General features: G+C 53.5%; 1 protein-coding gene across 3 annotated transcripts in view; it reads right to left on the reverse strand.

The window, feature by feature from the left end:
- Positions 1–16237, reverse strand: part of CROCC2 (ciliary rootlet coiled-coil, rootletin family member 2) — a 169973-nt gene that overhangs the window by 35487 nt on the left and 118249 nt on the right. For all 3 annotated transcript variants that reach the window (XM_065557071.1, XM_065557072.1, XM_065557070.1), the window contains exons 24-29: positions 12387–12625; positions 11632–11791; positions 10687–10854; positions 9826–10177; positions 9075–9259; positions 86–206 (exon numbers count right to left, since the gene is read on the reverse strand). In XM_065557071.1, the coding sequence (XP_065413143.1) occupies positions 86–206; positions 9075–9259; positions 9826–10177; positions 10687–10854; positions 11632–11791; positions 12387–12625 (1225 nt within the window). The remainder of the gene's footprint in view (positions 1–85; positions 207–9074; positions 9260–9825; positions 10178–10686; positions 10855–11631; positions 11792–12386; positions 12626–16237) is intronic.

Here is a 16237-nt window from a genome sequence, read left to right on the forward strand (position 1 = left end):
GCTCCTGCTGTCCCAGTGACAGTCTGCTCCAGCTGCATCAACTGAGCCTTATGGAATCTAGGGGGAGAAGAGGAGAATGACTGGCCTTCCTCAGAGTCTGCCAGCAACTTCTGCAGCTGCAGGACGCGATTGCTGGTCTGGTCCCGGTCGCTCGCCATTTCATTCAGCTGACGGTTCAAGTTCATCACCTGTGTCCTTAAATCATCCTGGGAGAAAGAAAAATAGTGTCAGATTTTTAAGTGCAGGCCAGAAAGAAAGAGGAATATGCCGAGACACAACGGGGGGTGGAGGTAGAGAAAGAGAAAGGAGAAAAGGAAGTACATGAAACACTAAGTTTAACAATGAGAACTTCCTGACGCAAATCAGAACATCCCTGGAGCCAGAGCTCTAGGGCGTCCTGTAAATATTGGTGTCATGTCAGTTTGTGAGTGTGATGTCTGACACACACATACACAAATGTGTCTACACAATGGTCCCAACAAAGGACCATTTTAATCTCAGTGTCCCCTTCCCCAAAGTCTTCTGAGCATTTTTAAACATCACTAAACTGCCAAGCTCAGCAAATGAAAGCAACGTGTGCTAACAGATCCTTAGCTGTATAACTGACTCTGCTGTGGATCTATCCTGATTTACACCCCAGAGTCCAGTGTGGGAAACGGGAAAGGAGGACTCAGCAGCAATCCCATACCCAGCACCTAAAACACACCACACCTCCACCGCACACTGCACACCAGGAAGGTGGATGAGTTTGTTCTTAAAGTACAGGGATTACGAACAGCCCCATTCTTCTTCCTGGCGTGTGGAGGGGCGACTTGTCCAGGGCAGCAAAGTAGAACCTGACTCTCCTGAATCCTACTCTCAGCTCTGCTACCCTGGGCAACTCACCCACCCACTCAGTGCTTCCATTTCCTCATCTGTATGATGGGGGTGTCCCCACTTGCCAGGAGCCTGTGACGAGGCTACAGACAGCACTATTTGTAAAGGCTTTATATCCTCAGATGGAAGCTGCTGCCAAAGTGCATGACATTAAAACCATCATTAAAAAACCAACAAAACAGGATCCGGCTCCAGGTCAGCACGGCAGCAGGAGTGTAATGGGAGGCAGAGTCTGGCTGCTGGTTTGCAAATCACAATCCAGTTACCTTCAAAAGAACAATATTATCAAACCCAGCCTGTACTCTTGGCCACAAACAGCCCTGAGTGTCTGTAGTCTCCTGGCCAAAGACAGCTCCCCATTTCCTGCTAGTTTCCATTATGTTCTTTGCCATCCATGCTGCAGGTGCCCAAACTTTGCCAAGCTAAGCTTCACGGGCACCCTGCCGGGAGCCCAAAGGGGGAACCTACTTTGCACAAAATGGCACAGATTGCAGCCATCCTCCTCTTCAGTATGGAGCTGAGCCCTACAGAGACCCCTGGTTCCAGCATGCAATGCTACATCTTGACTGTTGTGGCCACGTGGCAGCACAATGGAGTACGGCAGGCAGGGGTCTATAGCCTTCATATTAAAGACAAGGGGTAACATTTTCCACAGCACCTAAGTGACCTACAGCCCAATTTCAAAAGTCACTTTGGACTGGTCTACACTGGGGGGGGGGATCGATCCAAGATACGCAACTTCAGCTAAGCGAATAGCGTAGCTGAAGTCGAAGTATCTTGGATTGCATTACCTGGGGTCCAGACGGTGCGGGATTGACGGCCACGGCTCCCCCGTCGACTGCGCTACTGCCACTCGCTCTGGTGGAGTTCCGGAGTCGACGGAGAGCGCGTTCGGGGATCGATATATCGCATCTTAACGAGACGCGATATATCGATCCCAGATAAATCGATTGCTACCCGCCGATACGACGGGTAGGAAGACGTACCCTTAGCCCTGGTCTGCACTATGAGTTTAGGTCGAATTTAGCAGCATTAGGTCGATTTAACCCTGCACCCGTCCACATGACCAAGCCTGTTTTGTCGATGTAAAGGGCTCTTAAAATCGATTTCTGTACTCCTCCCCGGCGAGGGGTTTAGTGCTAAAATCGACCTTGCTGGGTCGAATTTGGGGTAGTGTGGACGCAATTTGACGGTATTGGCCTCTGTGAGCTATCCCAGAGTGCTCCATTGTGACCGCTCTGGATAGCACTCTCAACTCAGATGCACTGGCCAGGTAGACAGGAAAAGCCCACGAACTTTTGAATTTCATTTCCTGTTTGGCCAGCGTGGCGAGCTGATCAGCACAAGTGACCATGCAGAGCTCATCAGCACAGGTGACCATGGAGTCCCAGAATCGCAAAAGAGATCCAGCATGGACCGAACGGGAGGTACTGGATCTGATTGCTGTATGGGGAGAAGAATCTGTGCAGGCAGAACTCTGTTCCAAAAGACAAAATGCCAAAATATTTGACAAAATCTCCAAGGGCATGATGGTCAGAGGCTACAACAGGGACACACAGCAGTGCCGCGTGAAAGTTAAGGAGCTGAGGCAAGCCTACCAAAAAACAAAGGATGCAAACAGTCGCTCCGGATCAGAGCCCCAGACATTCTATTATGAGCTGCATGCAATTCTAGGCATGGCCTCTGCTACTATCCCACCACTGTCCATGGACATCTACAAGGGGGAGTCTCACGCAACAGGGATGAGGAGTTTGAAGATGAGGAGGAGGAGGAGGTTGAGGATAGCGCACAGCCGGCAAGCGGAGAATCCCTTCTCTCCAGCAGCCAGGAACTGTTCATCACCCTGTAGCCAATACCCTCCCAACTCTCCCAAGGTGGACTCCCGGACCATGACGCTGGAGAAGGAACCTCTGGTGAGTGTACCTTTGTAAATATAATACAGGGTTTAAAAGTAAGCGATGTTTAATGATTAATTTACCACGCCAAGCCAGTAGCAAGTAGTCTGGAATCATTGCAGAACAAAACCTTGCAGCGAATGGGCCCAGGCTTTGGCTGTTTGCCTTTGGCTGAAAATAAATAATTCCCGCTGTTAGCCACGCGGTGGGGGGAGGCCCGTTCATGCTGAGCTGTTCGTATTTGGCTGACAGTGATCTTCCCTGATACTAGCCATGCGGTGGGGGGGTGAAGCGATCATCCCAGAGAGTTGGGGGAGAGGGGTTGGATTGTGCTGCACATTCACCCTAAAACCGCAGCCCCTCCTTTTAAATGGCCAACCCAACGGGCTTTGCTTGGTATAGGAAAGGAGGGCGCTGCTGTTTGAAACTGTTCCCACATGTTATGAAGGTTGAAGAAGCCGAAACCCTTTGCCTTACCATGGCTGCTGCAAGCCGAATTCTGTTGCCCAGCCGAGCATGTGTGATGTCTCACACCAAACCGGCAGGCCCTCAATAAAAGAGGCAAAATGCGACCTTGTAGCAAAAGCACATGTGCTATGTAATGTGAATCACTTGATTCAGTGTGAAATTGTCTTCCCTTTGTTCTCTAAAATGTATCTTTTTAAATTCTACTCTCCCTTTTTTCCTCCCGCAGCTGCAAATGTTTCTACGCTCCCCCATCGTCTCCGTCCCAGAGGCTAGCGCAGATTAGAAGACGAAAAATACGCACTCGCGACGAGATGTTCTCAGAGCTCATGCAGTCCTCCTGCACTGAAAGAGCTCAGCAGAATGCGTGGAGGCAAACAACTGCAGAGTCCAGGACAGTATTAAATGAACGCGATGAAAGGAGGGAGGAGCACGCTGAGCGGAGGCAGGATGCAATGCTGAGGCTAATGGGGGAGCAAACTGACATGCTCAGGCATCTGGTGGAGCTGCAGGAAAGGCAGCAGGAGCACAGACTGCCACTGAAGCCCCTGTATAACCGCCTGCCCGCCTCCCCAAGATCCATATCCTCCTCACCCAGACACCCAAGAATGCGGGGGGGGGGGAGGGGGAGAGGCTACAGGCACCCAGCCACTCCACCCCAGAGGATTGCCCAAGCAACAGAAGGCTGGCATTCAATAAGTTTTGAACTGTAGTGTGGCCTTGTCCTTCCCTCCTCCCCTTAACCACCACCCCACCTGGTGCTTCCCTCCTCACCCACCCCTCCCGGGCTACCTTGCAAGTTTTCCCCCTATTTGTGTGATGAATTAATAAAGAATGCATGAGTTGGAAACAATAATGACTTTATTGCCTCTGAAAGCGGTGATTGAAGGGGGGAGGTCGGTTGGCTTACAGGGAAGTAGAGTCAACCAAGGGGGCAGATTTTCATCAAGGAGAAACAAAGAGAACTGTCACACTGTAGCCTGGCCAGTCATGAAACTGGTTTTCAAAGCTTCTCTTATGCGCAGGGTGCCAGCTGTGCCTTTCTTATTGCACTGGTGTCTGGCTGCGTGTAATCGGCCACCAGGCAATTTGCCTCAACCTCCCACCCCACCATAAATGTCTCCCCCTTATTCTCACAGATATTGTGGAGCACACAGCAAGCAGCAATAACAATGGGAATATTGGTTTCGCTGAGGTCTCACCTAGTCAGTAAACTGCGCCAGCAAGCTTTTAAGTGTCCAAATGCACATTCTACCACCATTCTGCACTTGCTCAGCCTATAGTTGAACTGCTCCTTACTACTGTCCAGGGTGCCTGTGTATGGCTTCATGAGCCATGGCATTAAGGGGTAGGCTGGGTCCCCAAGGATAACTATAGGCATTTCAACATCCCCAACGGTAATTTTCTGGTCTGGGAAGTAAGTTCCTTCCTGCAGCTGTTCAAACAGACCAGAGTTCCTGAAGATGCGAGCGTCATGCACCTTTCCTGGCCATCCCACATTGATGTCGGTGAAACGTCCCTTGTGATCCACCAGTGCTTGCAGCACCATTGAAAAGTACCCCTTGCGGTTTACATACTGGCTGCCAAGGTGGTCCGGTCCCAAGATAGGGATATGCATTCCGTCTATCGCCCCACCACAGTTAGGGAATCCCATTGCAGCAAAGCCATCCACTATGACCTGCACATTTCCCAGAGTCACTACCCTTGATAGCAGCAGCTCAGTGATTGCGTTGGCTACTTGGATCACAGCAGCCCCCACAGTAGATTTGCCCACTCCAAATTGATGCCTGACTGACCGGTAGCTGTCTGGTGTTGCAAGCCTCCAGAGGGCTATTGCCACTGGCTTGTGAACTGTGAGGGCTGCTCTCATCTTGGTATTCTTGCGCTTCAGGGCAGGGGAAAGCAAGTCACAAAGTTCCATGAAAGTGCCCTTACGCATGTGAAAGTTTCGCAGCCACTGGGAATCATCCCAGACCTGCAACATTATGTGGTCCCACCAGTCTGTGCTTGTTTCCCGGGCCCAGAATCAGCGTTCCAGAGCATGAACCTGCCCCATTACCACCATGATGTCTAAATTGCCAGGGTCCGTGCTTTGAGAGAAGTCTATGTCCATGTCCTCATCACTATCATGATTGTGCTGTCGTCGCCTCCTCGCCTGCTTTTGCAGGTTCTGCACATTCCGCAGGATAATGCGTGAGGTGTTTACAATGCTCACAGTAGCAGCGGTGGTCTGAGCGGGCTCCAGACTTGCCGTGGTATGGCGTCTGCAGGAGAGCAGAGTTGCAGAGGAAGCAGTGGAGGACGACCGTTAGCACCGCGCACATTTTCCAAGGAAGAACACACGTACCCAGGAGCCCATGACAGACAACATGGAGAAATTCGCTATCGAGCCAATAGCAGGAGAGCAGAGTTGCAGCGGAAGCAGTGGAGGACGACGGTTAGCACCGTGCACATTTCCCGAGGAAGAACACACGTACCCAGGAGCCCATGACAGACAACATGGAGAAATTCGCTATCAAGCCAATAGCAGCAGAGCAGAGTTGCAGCGGAAGCAGTGTATGACGATGATTTGCAGACCTACTGCACCGTCTGCTGCCAGCAGCACCCAGGACACAACAGCGGCGGTGTTGGTGAGCTGAGCTGAGCAGGCTGCACGCTTGCCATGGTATGGCGTCTGTGCGGAAAAAAGGCGCGAAACAATTGTCTGCCGTTGCTTTCACGGAGGGAGGGGAGACTGACGACATGTACCTAAAACCACCCGCAACAATGGTTTTTGCCCCATCAGGCATTGGGAGCTTAACCCAGAATTCCAATGGGCAGCGGAGACTGCGGGAACTGTGGGATGGCTACCCACAGTGCACCGCTCCATAAGTCGATGCTAGCCACAGTAGTGAGGGCGCACTCCGCCGACTTAATGCGCTTAGTGTGGACATACGCAATTGACTGTATAAAATCGATTTCTAAATATTGACTTCTATAAAATCGACCTAATTTTGTAGGGTAGACATACCCTTAGGTGCTATGGAAAATGTTACCCCTTGTCTTTAATAGGGAGGTGGGCTGCTGCCGACCACCCAGTAGAACTTGTGGGACTTGAAGCCTACTGAAATCAATGGGAATCCTTCAATTGATGTCAATGAGCACTGGTGCAGGCTGATAGTTTGGCCAGTCAGTGGGAGTCTTAAGGAACGGTTGTACACAGTAATCATATGAAAACGACACACAGAATGTTACTCAAACCATCAAACCTCCTTCAACTGTAAGGGAATACATCTTCCCTTGTGTTCACTGAGAGACACAACTGGACACAGCTGCTCACCTCAATTCCAGCAAACCCCAGCAGCCTGATGGGATTGGGAAGGCAGGAGCGCCTCAAACTCGATAGCTTAGACCCATAAAGTATTAATTAATTTCCCAATCCTAGAGAAAGCCCTTTGGCTGCGCCGCGGCTTTGATTATTATGACAGTCCATGTTTTTTACATTACCCTTGTATAAATATTTATGCATCTTTATAAGAATCATGTTTTGAGCAATAGGACACAACAGAGGAAGGCCAAAGGGGAGGGGGCTGAAGGACCAGAGAGCATTGCTATATAAATGCTGTTAAGGTCAACTTGGGGTCGAGCTCAGCTGGTGGGGTCATGTGACACTGAGCATGTCCTTGAGCTGGCCTGATGGTTTGCTACGGGTCCCACGCTCCGCGGAGTGCTGTGGGGGGGAGGGTGTTCAGCTCCCATTGCTATTGAGTAGCTGTCTGCCCAATGCCTGCAGGGGCACAGACAGGCTCACTGCTAAAACAGAGGGTGGCAACCATTCTGGCGTGGTCAGCTCCCCAGCTGCTGTCAGTCAGCATCTCTCCATAGGAGTCAATGGGGTCTGATACCCAGCTGGTGCAAATCAGCCCTAGCTCCACTGGAGTCAATGGGGCCAGATCCCCAGCTGGTGTAAATCAGCCCTAGCTCCACTGGAGTCAATGGGGCCAGATCCCCAGCTGGTGTAAATCAGCCCTAGCTCCACTGGAGTCAATGGGGTCAGGTCCCCAGCTGGTGTAAATCAGCCCTAGCTCCACTGGAGTCAATGGGGTCAGGTCCCCAGCTGGTGTAAATCAGCCCTAGCTCCACTGGAGTCAATGGGGTCAGGTCCCCAGCTGGTGTAAATCAGCCCTAGCTCCACTGGAGTCAATGGGGCCAGATCCCCAGCTGGTGTAAATCAGCCCTAGCTCCACTGGAGTCAATGGGGTCAGGTCCCCAGCTGGTGTAAATCAGCCCTAGCTCTACTGATGTCAGCAGGCCAGATCCCCAGCGGGTCGCCAGCCTTGCTCTGCTGGAGGTGAGTCGCTGGGGGCGAGTCAAGTTACAGCAGCTGGAGATCAGGCCTGGACACTGTAGGGGTGGCCGAGAGAGCAGCTGGCAATATCCTCTAAGGAAATGCAGCTCTCCATGTGCTCCTGCCCCTCCATGTCCTCTTTCCTTGACTCTCCTTGCCCAGTGATAGAGCTTGGCAAACCACAGCACTGCATGGGTGGTCGGCTCCCTGGCTGTGGAGTGTGTGGGGAGGGCAGTGTCTGAAGGCATAGTTTAACTCTTCCATGGCCTGACAAGGCATACCACTTTCCTGCCCAGGTTGTGCACACATCCCGCACGGCTGCACTGAGCTAACTACAGAAGTGAGCAATGCCTGACTTGCTTTCAAGCATGTGGCATCTCATGTGCCATTCCTTGGCAACATTCCTCTGCTCCCCCAGCAGCTAACAGGGAAGGACACACTGTGAACTGACCATATTCTTCCCTGAGTCAGCCCAAGGGTGGGAATGCAGCTTCCATGCCTCCTATGGCTGCTCTGCTCCCTACGCCCACCCGTCATACAGGCAGAGCTGAAGAGAAAGAGGGGTGGACCTGGTGCTGTGACTCTTGAGCAGAGTCCTCTGTCTCCGGGGATAAGAACTGATGGGAGGGATAGGGAGACAGTTGGGGAAGGAGTAACACAAAGGGTCGGGGAAGGAAGGCCAAGGCATGGAATACAGGGAGGGTAGAGAAGAATGAGAAATAATATCCCACCATCCCCCTGGCAGTGCCAGTGCCCTTGCCCTACAACCAGACCACAGTACCAGAACAAGGGGGCGTTCAGTGACACTCAGCAAGCAGTGGCGGCCAAGTAAATATTTTTCCATGCAATGAGCCTGTGGAACCTATTGCCTAAAGCTATCACCGAGGCCAAGAGCTCAGCAGGATTCAGAACAAGGATCTCCAGTGTTATAACAAGGAATAAAAAAATAACCAAGTGTTTTAGAAACGATCTAAACCTTCCAGCTACAGGGCTTGAACTGGCCTATAACTGACAGGGGGAGGGAAGGAGACTGAAGGGCTCTTGCACCTTCTACTGAAACTGGTGCTGGCCATTGTCAGAGCCATAACACCAGGCTGGCTGGAGCCCTGCTCTGGTCCAGTGTGCCAGTCCCATGCCCCTTTGTGCAGTGCCTCATGTTCCGAGGGCTGTGTCCCACACTGCAGCACTGGGAGTGACTGTGCTGGTTAGAGCTTGGTGGACAAGGCGTAGATTGGAAGCTACACAGAGAGATTAAATGAATGAGGGTAAAGCTTGCATGCAGTCCTGGGCAGTACCAAGGCCTCATTTCTGGGCTCATTCTAACTGAAAGGGACAGGAGTTTAATGTCCTTGTACATTAGTTTCAGTTAATGCAGCAATCTGATGTGGGGCAAATCTGTGTTAGCATTGCCAGAGACCATGACGCTGAGCATGGCCTGGATGTGAGCAGAGAGTGGGGAGTTTGTGGAGGGGCAGGGGGACACCATGGGAGCAGAAAGGAGATGCTCTTACCCTCTCTCTCTGAGTGTCTCGCAGCTCCTGCAGGAAGTCTCTCAAAGCATCTTGGACTCTGTCTGGGTCAGGCTCGCTGGCACTGTGCTCCCCTTGGAAAGGGGAAGCCCAACCAAAGGGGGAACGGGAACAGCTCCTCTCTGGAGAGCCAGTGCGAGAGGCCGGAGTCCGTCGCCCGTCAGTTCCTGTGGTGGCAGAGAAGTTATCAAAGCCTGAATGCCAGGTGGGTGTGTTGGGATAGGGACCATCAGGCAGGCCTAGACCATCCCCATGTGATAATGGCAGGAGGCAATACGGATTAGCTGGTGCAAGGCAAGCGTGTCACTACAGCCTTACAACTGTGCTTCTCTCCTCAGCCCAGTCTGGGGATAATCCATGCAGGGATTCAGAGCCACCCTCTCCCAAGATTACTGCTAGGTTGGATTTCCAAGCAGACCCCTGCCCCCTCCATGGCTTTCCCCTTTCAGGGCAGGGATAGCTGCCTGACACTCAGGTCCTTCAAGCGCCGCCCTCTTCCCCTTCAAAGTGACTACTGCCATGGCAACACCTTTTCCTCTATGCTGTATCTGCCCCCACACAGCAAAGCTACAGACCCCGCCAGAGCAGCCCTCACCCTGGAGCACTAGGGAAATGTCATGCAGCTCTTGTGATGTGCAATCAGTGCTCCAGTGCAGTCACACACACGGCACTCTGTGATCTGGCCCAGTCAGTCTGTCTCCCAAACCCAGCTGAGCCCTCCAAGGCTGCTGACCTTTGCTAGGTGAGCAGGGTCTCTGCGGCGAGGGGCTCCGCCCACCCAGCCCTAGTGTCCGGCGCAGGGCGGAGTGCAGCACCCCGAGCTTCAACTCCACCTCCCTCTTGGCAGCCTCCGCCTTGGCCAGCTCTGTCTCTAGGCCTTGGAGGCGCCCCTCAGTGGTGCTGAGGCGCAGCTGGAGGCCTTCGCTGACCCTGCCGGCCTGTTGCAGCTTCAGCTCCATGTTATGGAGCTCATCCCGGAGTTTCTTCTCCTTGCTGTGACTCTCGCCCAGGCTGTCGGCCAGCCCCTTCTCTCTGGCTCTGGCTTCCCACTCCACCTCCAACAGCTTCCGCTGCAAGCTCAGTACCTGGAAGGGAGGGCGCTACAGAGTAACCGCCAGGCCCTGTCTGCATACAGTCCACCAGAGAGCATGCTGAAAGGGCCAGGAGGGGCGCACCACCTCAACACACACACAGTGGCCAGGAGCTTCCCAGCACAGACCCAAAGAGAGCCCTCTCTGCAGGGCGGAAGCACCCACAGTTCAGTGCACAGGCTCCCAGGCTGAGCTGCTGCTTTCTACCCCACTGGCAGAGAGAGCCCTGGGTCGCTCTCTGGAGACCTCGGGGCAGTGTTTACAGGCAGGCACCAGGGAGCGGACTGCCCTCCCCTCTGCTTCAGGGCTGCACCCTCAGGGTGATGGGAAGGAACAGGAGGGGAGGGAGACAGTCCTTGAGGTCTCCCACAGGGGCCTGGTGGGCCTAGCTGGGTTAATCTAGAGATGGCCTTGTACCCTTCCCTCTACACCATCCTTTCTCTCTGCCCCCCCTCCTTCGCTGCCCGCCTCTGCCTGCCAGCTCCAGTGCCTACTCAGCTCACCTCTTTGCGAACACATTCCTGGCCACCCTCCATCTCCGCGATCCTCTGCTTCAGCTCCAGGGACTGCCTGCGGCACTGCTGCTCGCGCTGCTCCTGCTGCAGGAGACGGGCCTGCAACTCGCTCACCTCTTTGCCCTTTTTGCTGTTCTCGTCCCCCAGCGTCTTCACCTGTAAAGGGCAGTTCTTCAGGTTGGTCCTGGGCTCGACCTGGGGCGGACAGGCCATGCTGGCAGGCCCGTCTCGGCCACAGCAAGCCACTGCTGCTGCCCTGACCGGGGGCAGGGCTGCCTCCCCCCGGCAATAACTGCTTGAGGATGGACAAAATGGTCCCTTCTTAGTTTGGTTCCTCCGCCTCCCCGGAGGAGCTGGCCAAGTGCCACAGGGTGGAAAGTACCAATGTGGGACCCACTGATTCACTCTACGTCACTAGCAGGCTCCTCCGGCCGCCTTTCCCCAGCCCGCCAGGCCTGGGCCGGTGCTGGCGCAGCCCATGGGAAGCAGGCCTGTGTAGCATGCTCCCCTCTGCAGTCAGCCACTCCTGTGGCCAGTGGGATGGGGGATGAGACCAGGCCATTCTGCTCCTCGCACTGGGGGATTGAAGCTGGGGAGCTTTGAAGCCTCCAGTTTCTACCCAAGGGGTTTTCAGGGCATGGTCTCCATTTGGGAGGGAGATGCCCCTCACCTCCCTGGGAGCTGCACTTCTGGGCATGCCCCAGGTGGCTTCGGCTGCTACCAGCTCTTCCTCTCAGCCTGGCGCTGAAATCTAGGTTGCCACAGGGGAATGGGACCCATTCAGTGGCCCAAATGGGCAGCCTACGAGGAGGCATCGCAGTCAGGAAGTTCCCAGTAGGGGAGGTGCAGGGCAGAATGTGTCTATGGAGGCTGATGGAGCTGGGACAGCAAAGGGACCTGGCTGGCACGTGTCTGGGAGCCATCTGCACTCGCCTGTCTGTGCAGCTCCTGCAGCTCCCGGCGGGCCTCCATCTGAGACTTCTCCACCTCCCGTAGGTTTGCCCTCAGCTCTCCTGCCTCCTTCTGAGCTGCAGCCTTGGCTTCCTCCAGCATGGTGATTTTCTGCTCCTTCTCCTCTAGGCCTCTCTTCAAGCTGAAGCAGACATGCAGGGTCACTCCTGCCCGGGGAATACTGAAGGGCTGTGAGCGGACATCTATGCAGGGGGCACTGCCCGCCCAGTCACCCAGCTGTCGTCACGGTGTGAGTGGGAGCTCTGGGCTGTCCGGGGACAGGTCTGGAAGGGAAAGAACCCGCAGGGAGTTCTGCATTGGCTGGAAGTGAACGAGGCAGAGAAGAGGTCAAACCATGCTACTGTGCCCATTCCAATGCGCCCCAGGGCAGCCCTGGGACTGGCCTCTGGGCCCAGCTCTGGGGGGAAAGAGACATGGACTGGATGGAATGGCTCTGGGTTGAGCTATGGGAGAAGCAGCTGCCTTGAGCCTGCCTGGAATGGCTGCAGGATCCAGCCCTATTTGTACATCCCAGGCCTGAATACAGTGCCCAGTTCTTAGCTGGAATGGCTTTGGGTGGACATGCTGGTAGGTCTTTGCTACTGTTCTGCACTTTCTGGTTTGGATCTGTGGCCCAGCTAACAGTCCCTGGCCATGCCTGCACCTTGGCAGGCTATCACAGTGCCAAGTAATGTCTGCTGCAGGGTGCAGCCTGCCTGGTACTGCCCTGAGCCTACCTGGTCCTTTTGCTCTCCATCTTCTTGATGGCAGCTCGCAGCTCAGTATTGGATTTCTGCATTATTTCCTTCTCCCTGGTCTCGTCCCCCAAAGCCCTGCGGGTTTCCAACATCTCCTTGCGCTGGAGCTCTCGGGCCTCCTCAGCCTCCCGCAACCTGCGGTGCAACTCGATCAGGTCCTTGTGCGCCCCATCGCGGGCATCCTCTGCAAGCCGCAGCTGCGTCCTTAACTGTTCTGCCTTTTGGGGAGAGACATGCACGCCCTGAGCTATCTCACTCAGGATCTCTGCCCTACTAGAAGAGCAGAGCTGGGCTCTGCTGCTTGTCATCTAGGATGGGTGAATGCCAGTCCATCCCGCCAGGAGAAGGTGGCAGCTGCTAAGCCAGCATGATGCCCTTTGCAAATGGGGCTCGGCTCCCCATTACCGTCACAGGGAGACTGGGCACTCCACCCTAGCAGGAGGCACTTGGCAACTTGAGAAGCTGGCTTGTTTCACAGCTCAGCATGCAAAGGACGAATATGAAGTCCTTGTACAGTGCAGCATGCTGCCAGCCCGGGCTGCGAGCGCTGCAGTCATAGAATCATAGAAGATTAGGGTTGGAAGAGACCTCAGGGGGTCAACTAGTCCAACCCGCTGCTCAAAGCAGGACCAGCCCCAACTAAATCATCCCAGTCAGGGCTTTGTCAAGCCAGGCCTTAAAAACCTCTAAGGATGGAGATTCCACCACGTCCCTAGGTAACCCATTCCAGTGCTTCACCACTCTTCTAGTGAAATAGTTTTTTCCTAATATCCAACCTAGACCTCCCTCACTGCAACTTGAGACCATTGTTTCTTGTTCTGTCATCTGTCACCACTGAGAACAGCCGAGCTCCATCCCCTCTGGAATCCCCCTTCAGGTAGTTGAAGGCTGCTATCAAATCCCCCCTCACTCTTCTCTTCTGCAGACTAAATAAGCCCAGTTCCCTCATCCTTTCCTCATAAAAAATGGTTACTCACCTTCTCATAACTGTTGTTCTTTGAGATGTGTTGTTCATGTCCATTACAATCAGGTGTGCACGTGCGCATGTTCATGGTAGCCGGAAGATTTTCCCCCTAGCAGCATCTGTCAGGTCGATCTGGGTGCCCCCTGGAGTCGCGCCTTCATGACGCTCAATATAGAGCCCTGAAGAACAACAGTTATGAGAAGGTGAGTAACCATTTTTTCTTCTTTGAGTGCTTGTTCATGTTGATTCCAATCAGGTGACTCACAAGCCCAAGTTTAGGTGATAGGGTCGGAGTCTTCCACTGATTGAAGCGCTGCTTGTCCGAAGGCCACATCATCTCTGGCCTGCTCGGTAATTGCATAGTGGGTGACAAAAGTATGGATGGAGGACTACGTCGCCGCTCTGCAGATTTCCTGAGTGGGAACCTGAGCCAGGAACACTGTTGATGAATCCTGCGTCCTGGTGGAGTGCGCAGTGATTGGAGATGCAGGAACCCCCACCAGGTTGTAGCATTCACGAATACAGGACACTATCCATGACGAGATGTGTTGTGACAATATCGGCTGACCTTTCATTCTGTCCACCACTGCCACAAATAACTGGACCGACTTTCTGAACGGCTTTGTTCTCTCCATGTAGAAGGCTAGAGCCCTGCAGACATCCAGAGAGTACAGTCTCTGTTCCCTGCCACTGGAATGAGGCTTAGGGTAGAATACTGGGAGAAAGATGTCCTGGTTAATGTGAAACTGCGATACAACCTTTGGGAGGAAAGCAGGATGAGGCCTCAGCTGAACCTTGTCCTTATAGAACAAGGTGTAGGGAGGCTCTGACGTTAGGGCCCTGAGCTCAGACACCCTCCTGGCTGAGGTTATTGCTACCAGGAATGCCACCTTGTAAGAGAGGTAGAGCATGGAACATGTTGCCAATGGTTCAAATGGTGGTCCCATGAGCCTAGAGAGGACCAGGTTAAGGTCCCAGGTGGGGACATGCTGATGGAAGTGAGGGTACAGTCTGTCGTCCTTTTAAAAATCGGCTGACCATAGGGTTAGCGGACACCGAGCAGCCCCCCACGCCCAGATGGAAGGCCGAAATAGCATCTAAGTGCACCCTTATTGAAGACAACAAAAGCCCCTGCTGCTTTTGATGGAGGAAGTAGTTCAGAATGAGCAGCACTGAGGCTAACGTCGGGGGACAAATGGCACTGCATAGACCAGATTGAAAATCTCTTCCACTTGGCAAGGTAGGTGGCTCTCATAGAGGGTTTCCTGCTACCAAGGAGGACTTGTCTAACCTGGTCTGAAAAGGAAAGCTCCATCGGGTTCAACCATGGAGCTTCCACGCCATGAGGTGAAGCGACTTGAGGTTCGGATGTTGAAGATGACCATGATCTTGCGTCAGAAGGTCCGGGAAGAGTGGAACAGTGACTGGGGCTTCCACGGACATGTCTAGGAGAGATATGTACTACTGCTGATGGGGCCAGGCTGGTGCTATCAATATGACCTGAGCTCGTTCCCTCCGGATCTTGAGGAGTACCTTCTGAACTAGTGGTATGGGCGTAAAGGAGATGGCTTCTCCATGGAAGGAGGAACGTGTCCGCTCTAAAGCCCAGGCTGTGATTCTGGAAGGAGCAGAACTGCTGGCACTTCCTGTTGTGTTGTGTGGCGAATAGGTCTATCTGGGGAAAGCCCCACCTCTGGAAGATTGAGAACGTGACTTCCGGGTGAAGGAACCACTCGTGGGTGTGAAACGACCTGCTGAGGTGATCCACCAGCTCATTCTCTACCCTGGGGAGGTACAACACTTGCAGATGCATTGAATGTTCTACACAGAAGTCCCACAGCATGAGGGCTTCCTGGCACAAGGGAGAGGAGCGTGCATCCCCATTTGTTGATATAGAACATTGCTGTTGTCTTGTCCATCTGATACACAATGTCCCATTAAGTGTGCACGGAAGGTCTGGCATGCACCATTCTCAGCTCTCTGACGTTGATGTAGAGAGCCAGATCCGCCTGAGACCAGAGACCCTGAGTCCTGCGGTCTCCCAGATGAGCTCCCCAGCCCAAGTCTGATGCGTCCATCACTAGCGAGAGAGATGGCTGCGGACTGGTGAAGGGGACCCCTGAGAACACCTCCTGAGCGTTGAGCCACCAGATGAGGGAGTCCATGACCGGGTGAGGCAGGATCACGTTCCTATCCAAGCTGTTCCGGGCTGGGTGATATAATGACGCAAGCCACAACTGAAGAGGTTGAAGCCTGAGTCTGGCATGCTGCACCACCTAGGTATAGGCAGACATGTGTCTGAGAAACTTCATGCAGTTTCTTGCTGTGGTGGTAGAAAACTGTCCAATGCCTCAAATGGTATCTATCAGGGTCTGAAACCTTGCTTCTTGCCGGTATGGCCACAGCTTGGGTCGAGTCCAGTACTGTCCCTATAAACTCTATCCTCTGGACAGGGGACGGAGTCGATTTTGCTTTGTTTAGAAAGAGACCCAGGTTGTCGAAGTCCTGGAGTGGCCCTTCATCAGCCAGTTGTCGAGGTACGGAAACATCTATACCTGGTGACTGCACAAGAACGCGTCAACTGCCATGCACTTAGTGAAGCCTCTAGGTGCTCCTACAGGCCAAACGGAAGGACTGTAAACTGGTAGTGGGTACCACTCACCACAAACCTTAGGTACTTCCTGTGGAGCTGAGTGATTGCGATATGGAAATATGCGTCCCTCAAGTTGAGGGTGGCATACCAGTCTGCTGGATCCAGTGATGGGATGATTGAGGCCAAAGAGATCATGTGGAACTTGGGTTTCTTCACAAACTTGTTGAGTTTTTGCAGGTCCAGGATGGGCCTGAGGCCGCCTTTGGCTTTTGA

Source organism: Chrysemys picta, chromosome 9, assembly GCF_011386835.1.
Source record: "Chrysemys picta bellii isolate R12L10 chromosome 9, ASM1138683v2, whole genome shotgun sequence".
Classification (NCBI taxonomy): domain Eukaryota; kingdom Metazoa; phylum Chordata; order Testudines; family Emydidae; genus Chrysemys; species Chrysemys picta.